The sequence below is a fragment of the Centruroides sculpturatus genome, unplaced genomic scaffold (assembly GCF_000671375.1).
Source record: "Centruroides sculpturatus isolate CEXI.00-Female unplaced genomic scaffold, Cexi_2.0 scaffold675, whole genome shotgun sequence".
Taxonomy (NCBI): Eukaryota; Metazoa; Arthropoda; class Arachnida; order Scorpiones; family Buthidae; genus Centruroides; species Centruroides sculpturatus.
In genome coordinates, this window is record NW_019384955.1 from 155,465 (window position 1) to 164,297 (window position 8,833).

Below are 8,833 nucleotides of genomic sequence, written 5' to 3' on the forward strand. Positions count from 1 at the left end.
TTGTCGTTCGGATTTAATTTCAAGTCACTGCAGAGAGTTAGGATACGCCACCCACTCGTCTATTTTGTTACACTATAAATTCTTACATATATATATTTTTTTTAAATAAAAAAAGAAGACACATTATATAGAACTCAACAATAGAATATTAAAAACCCAAAGTATAGTTTGCCATGATAAACATGATTCGAGATCTCTTAGATGAATAATCTCGTCAAGGAGGAAAGACGAGATTATAATTTCTCTTACAGATAGAAAGACGAAGAAGCTTGCATGTTATTGTCAATTAGAGTAGCCATCTTTAAAAAAAATATTAAGCTAAAAAGATATTTTTGTATAAACTTTTTACTCATTTTACAATTCTAATAGTAATATATAAAGCTTTCTATTATATATTAGAAATTTAAAGGTTTTAAAATAAGCTATTAAATTTTTGAATTAATTATCATGTGCTTTAGTGAATTTAAAATATTTATATTTTTTTATGTCTTTTATTTCGTTAAATGTCTAACGTAATTGATTATTGATGAGTGCATTTGTAAATGTAATAAACAAAGACAAAAAAGTAAAATAACAAATAGATCAAGTAGTTTGTTATAGATATTTTATGGGATTGACAACACGTGTCCCTGTAGCGCAGTGGATAGCGCGTTGGACTTCTAATCCAAAGGTCCCGGGTTCGAATCCCGGCAGGGATGGAGGTGTCTCCGGAATTTTTGGACTTAACAATTAAAAATTTTCTTATCTTAGAATTTGTTTTTTCGTTTAGTTTTTATTACTTTTAAATTTTGATTGTTCAATTGTAATAAAAATTTTAAAACATATTTTATAAAATAGTTATATATATATTTTATGGATTGATTTATTAAAATATTATCTTAATTTAAATTGAATAAAAATTTAGTAAATAATTTAATTTAATAAAATTTAAAATTCATGTTTATAATTAATTAACAATAAATAAAGTTTATCTCAATAATCGTCAACAGATGGCGGCATATAAAATTTAAAATATTTTAAAAGTAATTTGATAGCTTTTTGTGGATTTAACTTAAGCATTGATTATTATAAACCTGTATAAGAATTTTTAAAACAAAATTAAAATAAAACACACAATATTTACTACATCTATTACGCCATTGAATCACGTGATTGAAATTTAATTGTAATATTTTTAAGATATTGTGCTTCATATTACATTTTATTTATCATAATTAAAATTTTTAATATTAATAAAACAATATTAAATGTGATAAAATTACATTATTTAAAAAAGAGTTTTCTTGTCCACGTGGTCTCACGTTTGAAAAATGGCGATTTCCTCGGACGAACACGTGGAAACTGTTACCAATGGTGCCCAGGAAAATATTAATTATTTAAATTCGTCAAGAATAGAAAAAGTTAATAAATTAATTTTGGATTCGTTTTATGAGCTAACAGATGTCAATAAAAAGACTAGATTTAAAGCCGTTGAAAATATGTTGAATACTCTACAAAGGTCAAAAGTAAGTGCCATGTGTGTCATTTCTTTTTGTTTCAGTACATAACATTTTAACATATTATAACATTATGTATATTGTATATAATTTTACTTGATATGCTATGTTATATAAAGAATGAACTCGTACAGTATATATATATATATATGTAATTCTGATTGTTAGTTTGAAATGATGTTACCACTATATATTACCCACTTATTAGTGCTGAAAATCATCCTTATACTAGAAAAAAAGCCAAATGAGTATTGGATCTTAGGGGTCTAAGATGACTTTTTTTTTCAAAAATTAAAATATATGTAGTAACTTTATTGTTATTTTTTTAATATGCACAGTCTTTAAGTATTTTAATTTTTTATATACTTGTAGGGAAAAGACCACAAATTTTACATTGATTCAAAAATACTAATTGGTCTTCTGTTTGATCATTTTTTTTAGTGTTTCATCTGGACAGTTGCTTCCCAATTGTTTGGTTTAATAAAAATTCACAAAATAAAATTATTTTATGAAGGAATAAAAAATTTGCCCATTATACAAATTGAAGAGTACTGGAAGAATTTTTAAAAAACAGGCATAAAAAAAATACATTATACTTAATTCATACCAGTTGTCTTTACTTTAAATGATTTTTATCCAGTTTATCTACCAGAAGAATCAAACAAATTGTCTATGAACTTCTGGCTGTACACTTAGAAGACTACCAATTTGCTGTTATCAACTCAAGGCAGCTAATTGGGGCAATACAAGATTACTCAGCATCCAACAACTTCTGGATCACTATTTTAGACTGTCTTTGTATCCATCTGTTAAACTCAAGCCTTGTTTTTGCTGTTTGTGGGATTGGTTCATGATTAGAGTTAAAAACAATATGGGCCATAAACAAATTATTGAATTTTCTGAAATGTTTTGTTATATCTCTTGTTTTCAAATGGATGGGGATATGTTCTTTCAAAGAGTAGTATCTATGGGTAGCCTTCTGTCTGGAGATGTGGTTGAAAATTTGATGTATCTCTTGGAGGCCAAGATCATTCCTAAATTCCCTTCCATATTGAATGTATGAAAGATACATTGACAATGTATGCATCATCTGGAAAACTAAGCCTAACATCAGTGAGTTTATTAGCAACATGAATGACAATCCATATGGTCTCTCCATTGAATTAGAGCAAATGAATAACACTTTTTAGCCCACTTTTTAGATATAAGAATCTCCTTTAATGGTAATGGATACACCACTAAAATCTACCACAAACTGAGCTTCATTCTAATATACATATTGGCCAGCTCCAATGATCCATAGAACTGCAAGATGATGGCCTGTAGCGCACTGATTAGAAGGGCTCACAAACACTACAACTGGAAACAAGACATAAAAATGGAGCTAAAGCAAATAGTGGAAAACACCAAGAAGCATTGCTATACTAAAAGCTTAGTAAATAAAATTGTGCATAAGCAAAGAAACTTTGCCTGGGGAGTGTCCCTCATTGTAGTTTAATTCTGCTGGTCAGAGACCAAAACTGCAATCATGGACACTCCCCAGCAACATGTTTCTCTCCATCGTGAAGTTATAATATACAAATGCTATATGCATTCTTTATATTGAGAGATAGAGTTGTATGTTGGTGCAAAAATCGCAAACAGGCATAAACCTGATGCATTCAGACTGCTTCAAAATGAGAAAGAGTACTGGGAGTATATGAAGTTCTGCTTAGAGACAACAGATTTGAATAGTGATCTCATATATATTAGATCTTCGAAGAAGTCTCTCAAACAGCACATTCTTGAACATAAGACTGATATAGAAAAGAAGAAACAAACCTCCATTTTGGCTATATATTCAAGTGATAATAAGATTAAAACAGAACTCCAACAAGCTGTCCTAATATGAAAAACATATCAAAATCAGTTCAGAAATTTAGAGGTATTAGAAATATTTAAGGCAGGCCATATTTGACGCAACATTGTAATAGGCAATGCACAGACTATGAATAGATGCACCCATTGAATATTTAAGAAAAAATTAAAGAGGAAAACAATGTTCTGATTTAAATGCATCAGAGTCTTCTACACATCCTAATCTAGAATGCCCGTACCAGAAGGATTCAGTTTTGGAAAAATCTACCTGAAGAAGGTCTTGAGATAGACCAAAAATAGCAGTAATGGTTTTCTCACTTACATGCAAGTAAGGCTTACCACCCGAACTAAATAATTTATAAACTATAAATAATTTTTTATAGTTTATGGACAACATAATAATTAATAATAGTCAAAGGCCACTCACATTAATATGAATTGCTAGGGGAACAGTAGTTAGTTCACTTTATTGAAAATTCATAACAATTTTCAAGGTCAAGGTTTGTAATTGATGGAGTTATGGTTTAACAGGCAATCAAAAGCTCAAAAATTAATACGAAATTTTATTTAAAAAAAAACAAATTCCAAGTCTTTTTAAAATTAAACAAAATGAGGAGATGGTATTTGCCATTTAAATGTGGAGCAGTATAGTCAAGCAGTTAAACAAAACAAAACAAAGCTAAATGAAATTCTTAATTTTTTTTTTTATTGAAAATTGTTTGAAAAAGTATAAATATTTTTAGAGAAAAAAAAGCCAAATTTGACACAATTTGACAAAAGGCAAAAAGTATTTGTAGAAAATAAATATACAGTAGAACCTCCATTATCCGGATTTTCGATTATCCGGATTGTCTAAAGTAAACAAAAATTTTACGAATTTGCTGATTTGCACTTGGCGAATTACGACACTGTTTATGTACATGATGGAATGCATAACTTTTTTTGTTTCAACAACGTCTCACCCAGCACAGTGGTCGTAAACTCTTAAATATATTTTACGTCGTAATAAAAATATAACTTGACATACGTATTTATAAATAATTTATATTCAAATTACATCATTTCTATGACCAAGGGCGGCGTAAGGCATGGACGACGTGGGCCACCGCCTATGCCTCGCGGTCCGAAGGGCCTCGCGCCTCGAAGGTTTATGCATTACTTAAAAGCCGCGAACGCGACGAAAAAATTTTACTCGTCATAAAACGATAAATAGTTTGTCAAATTTTTATTCATAAAAATGCAGTTTCAACTGCTTTTTATTTTATAAAATCCGTCTTCTTGCGCCACCAGAAGGCCTTTTAAACAATAGGTAGTCTGTTAGCGTTGGTCAGTAGTAGTCCAAATTCAATACGAACGTTTGTTTATTGAAAATCTGATCATGATTTAAATACAGTATTTACTTTTAATATTACCGATATGTCATCGAAAAGAAAACGTGTTGTATTATCATTAAAAGACAAATTAAAGTATTTTTTCGATTATCCGGACTACCTTCATCCCCAATTAGTCCGGATAATAGAGGTTCTACTGTATTTATGTTATTATAATTTATAATGCCATGAAATTTGGCACCATTATGATGATAATGATAAAACAAACTGCTTTTTGATAACCAAAACTAGCAGTTTATTTATTTTAACACTGTGCCAAGAACTTTTTAAAATGCTGCTGTTTTGAATATAATTTGATGTTTTTCCTGCTGTGTTTATTTGTAAACCAAATAATGATGGGTCATACAATTGTCAATTTTTCATTTATATTATGAATTGTGAATTATTTTATGTTTTAGTTTTTTCAGTTATTTTAAAATTTAATATATATTAATTATAGGAAGATAACACTTCTGATATTTCATACTGCTTACAACGATTAATGAAAGGACTAGCTTCTTCAAGAAAAGCTGCTAGACAAGGATTTGCTGTAATGCTGACAGAAGTAAGTAATTAATTTTTATTTAATACAAATTAAATGAATTATCATCATTAATTTGTTTTAAAATTTTATAAAATTTTTCAAAATAAAACTAACAAATTAGTAATAGTAATAAGTATAAAACTATACATATATTTTTTCTTATGTATTTTATTATAGTTGCTAAGAAAGTTTCCATCAGTATCCTTAGATGAAATTCTGAGTCTAATTTCAAAACATCTTTCAATCACTGGTGATAAAATGGTATCTAATGATGATTTTACTCATTTGAAATTTGAAAAGTGAAATTATTTCATAATCTATTAATTTTTTTTTAATAGGAGAAACGTAATAATATAATTGGACAAATAATTGCATTTGCTGTCATTGTTCGTTCAGGAAAATTTAAAGAAAATTTGGAAAAAATGAATGAAGTTATAACTTGTCTACAAAATCTACAAAAGAAAAATTATATGAAATTAATTGTGAACAAATTGTTGGTTAATATTTTTAATCAGGTAAAGAATAAGTTTTATATTTAAAATTAAAATAATTCTTGCCAAATATTACATCAAAAATTTTCTTGATTAGATTTGAGCTGATCTTATTACTATTCTAAAAATAATTTTCAAATTTTAAAAATGTTTTAATCGAATGTAAATGTATCTGGAAAAAAGCTATGTTTCAGAATAGAATTTTTGCAGATAAAACTTTGTTTTAGATGTATTAATTACTATCTGCAAAAATCTTGTTTATTTATAATTTAAATTTTCAAATAATTAATTGATCTAAATGATTAAATCTAACTTTTAATTGACGGGTATTATTTAAATAAGGTCTGTTTTTTGATAAGAAGAAAAATACTGTAAATATCATTAAAATATATTTTTTTCCATATTCTACATACTTTTATCTACTTTTCTACATAATTTCCATTTTTGTTCAAACATTTGTCATACTGCTCAAAAATTTTTTAAATTCAGACTTTAAAGAAATCTACCACCTGTTGCTGGAAGACATTAGACCACGCTGCTTGTCTTGTTTGGCATGGCGGAGTTTTCTTAAGGCACACAATAAGCATCAGAATTGACTGTTGTGCCTCTTGGCATAAAATCCACTAACAAAGTCCCATTCCTGTTCCAAAAGACAGTTACCATGATCTTTCGTGCTGAAATTGAATAACAGATCGTATCTTACAGTCAGTGGGCGACTCAATTTTCTTAAACATTATAAACTTCTACAGCTCAGCACACAGACAGATGATACGGCTGCAAATAGCATCTAAACATGCGCAAAGCATGCTGAAAGCAGATGCTCATGCACACTGCTGCAATCACATGTCATTCTCACTCTCATTCACAAATGGACCTTATTTAAAAAATAGCCCTTGTATAATGCAGGGGTGCACAACCTGCGGCCCGCGGGCCACATACGGCCCCCTATCAATGTTTATGCGGCCCGCGGACGGTACAGGCCAAATCACTTCTTTCGAAGTTTCTAAGTGTAGAACTTTTTCCCTTTCACAAAGTCATTAGCACCCAACTGTTTTATGACTTTCCCTGAGGTGAGAAATGGGGGATTGTTCTATAAATAAGTCTATTTCTATCTAACACTTTCTGGTTTAGATATCGAATATTTTAAAATGATGTTAGAACGTCATTTCCGATGTTATCGGGAAGTTTCTATTTTGGCGGAAAATCTTCAATTTTATGCTTCGGAAAACTTGCCTATTCGTCTAAATAGCGTCAAATAACAAAAATAAGTGAAAATAGCGNTTTAAAATATTATTTAAATAAAATAAGTATTATTATGCCCAAAAAATTATTAACAAACATAATAAGTAAATGCAGTAATACATAAGTAAGTACATAAATTACTTTCATTCAACAAATATTATAGATAAATATTTATCTATTTCTAAATATTGTATTATTAAATCACAAATAAGCTATGGTAAACTTGATTATTTAAGCAATTTTTTATCTATTAACTAATGTGACTCAATGTAAAGCATTAGGTCATGTTAGTTAATAGCTTGTTTGATATGATGACACTTATTGCTTAATTTAAATAATAGTATAAACAATTTTGAATTTTAAATTAGTATTCTAAATATATGGTATGAAAATGTTAGAGATTTTGAATTTATACTATAATATTCTAATTTTATTTATTTTTTGTTCTAATTAATATCCAGATGAAAATAATGTAACTGTTGTTGAAAGGACTTACACTTGTATTTTAAAAATATACAACTTTGTTGTTTATGTTTATTTCAACAGTTTAACACCATAAGATTATAATGTTTATACAGGGTTCCTACGCACCTGGAAAGTCAGGGAAAGTCAGGGATTTTCATTATTTTTTGAAAAAGTCAGGGAAAGTCAGGGAATTTGTCAAAAATTGTCAAAAAGTCAGGGAATTTGTCGAAAATTGTCAAAAAGTCAGGGAATTTGTCTCCTTAACTGCGTTGTTGATTTCGTTTGCTGAATATAGATGACCAATCATAGCCATACGCAGGCGGCAAGAAGTAATGCTGCAATCTTTAAAACCCGAGATAACTCGGGAAAGTTCCATAGCGTTATATAAAACTCGGGCATTTGGGCCCTCCGAAAAAATTTTTGTTTTTTTTGGATGTTTTTTAAGTCTCCAAATTTTTTCAAAAATTTTTTCCCGCGCGAAAATATTTTATCGCGATTTTAATATACCTTTAATGACGCACGATTAACTCTTAATTGTTTTTTAATGGGAGTTTTTTTATCAAATTTCATTCATCGTTCTAAAGTAGTAGTGCACGGATTTTACTTCGATAAAGTTATTTAAAGCTAGTTTCTGATGTCAAAAACGACCTCCAATAGTTTTTTAATTTTTTTAAATTAATATATTTTATTATATATACGTTTAATTAAGTCGGGGGGTCGGAAATCGCAATAAAAAAACGTAATTTTTGAAAAATATTTAAAAATATACAGCCAGCTAGTATTCACTCTACTTTAAACCCTTCTCCTCCCGAGACTTCTATGAGAATGTCCCGGGAAATCCCAACACCAGCTGTTCTCCAGGTCATCCAGCTGTAAACACAATGACTCATCGGTGTCAGATTTCACAGAAAGGCGAGACAATGGAAAATAAAGTTTGAAGCTTTTTCTTCAAAATTAACGCATTTCTTTCGTTTTTTCCCCAGTTTTAAATATTTTTTATGTTTAATTACATTAATATTAAAAATTAGTGGGTAGCAAGGGAGTTAATTAATAACAGGATAAACTACTTTTATGTAATAGTGTTTAATTTTTAATTTTAGTAATTCAGCGATTATAAAAAAATGAAATTGTTTATTAGAATAAAAAATAACTAATTAAAAATTTGTTTGCAAACTTTTAAAAGTTGAAATCGTAATTTATTAGAATGTTCACTTCAAAATAGCTAAACAGATCAGTAAAAATCTGTAATTTAATCGTTTTTCAGTTTAAAACATAAAAAATTATAAATAGTTACCCGACGTTTACAGTAAAATACTGGCGCTGACTTGTTGTTGGCACAAGCTTTTTATATTTGTTGTTACGATTTTC

General features: G+C 28.7%; 1 protein-coding gene and 1 non-coding gene across 2 annotated transcripts in view; both read left to right on the forward strand.

Annotated features, from left to right (window-relative positions):
* Positions 1-625: 625 nt before the first annotated feature.
* Trnar-ucu lies at positions 626-698 on the forward strand. Its single transcript has one exon. It is a non-coding gene; the product is annotated as a tRNA-Arg (tRNA).
* Positions 699-1,291: 593 nt separating this feature from the next.
* LOC111632347 (myb-binding protein 1A-like protein) overlaps positions 1,292-8,833 on the forward strand; it is a 35,669-nt gene continuing 28,127 nt past the window's right edge. The window contains exons 1-4 of the mRNA XM_023376757.1: positions 1,292-1,505; positions 5,184-5,288; positions 5,445-5,528; positions 5,606-5,782. Of these exons, the coding sequence (XP_023232525.1) occupies positions 1,311-1,505; positions 5,184-5,288; positions 5,445-5,528; positions 5,606-5,782 (561 nt within the window). The 5' untranslated portion in view covers positions 1,292-1,310. The remainder of the gene's footprint in view (positions 1,506-5,183; positions 5,289-5,444; positions 5,529-5,605; positions 5,783-8,833) is intronic.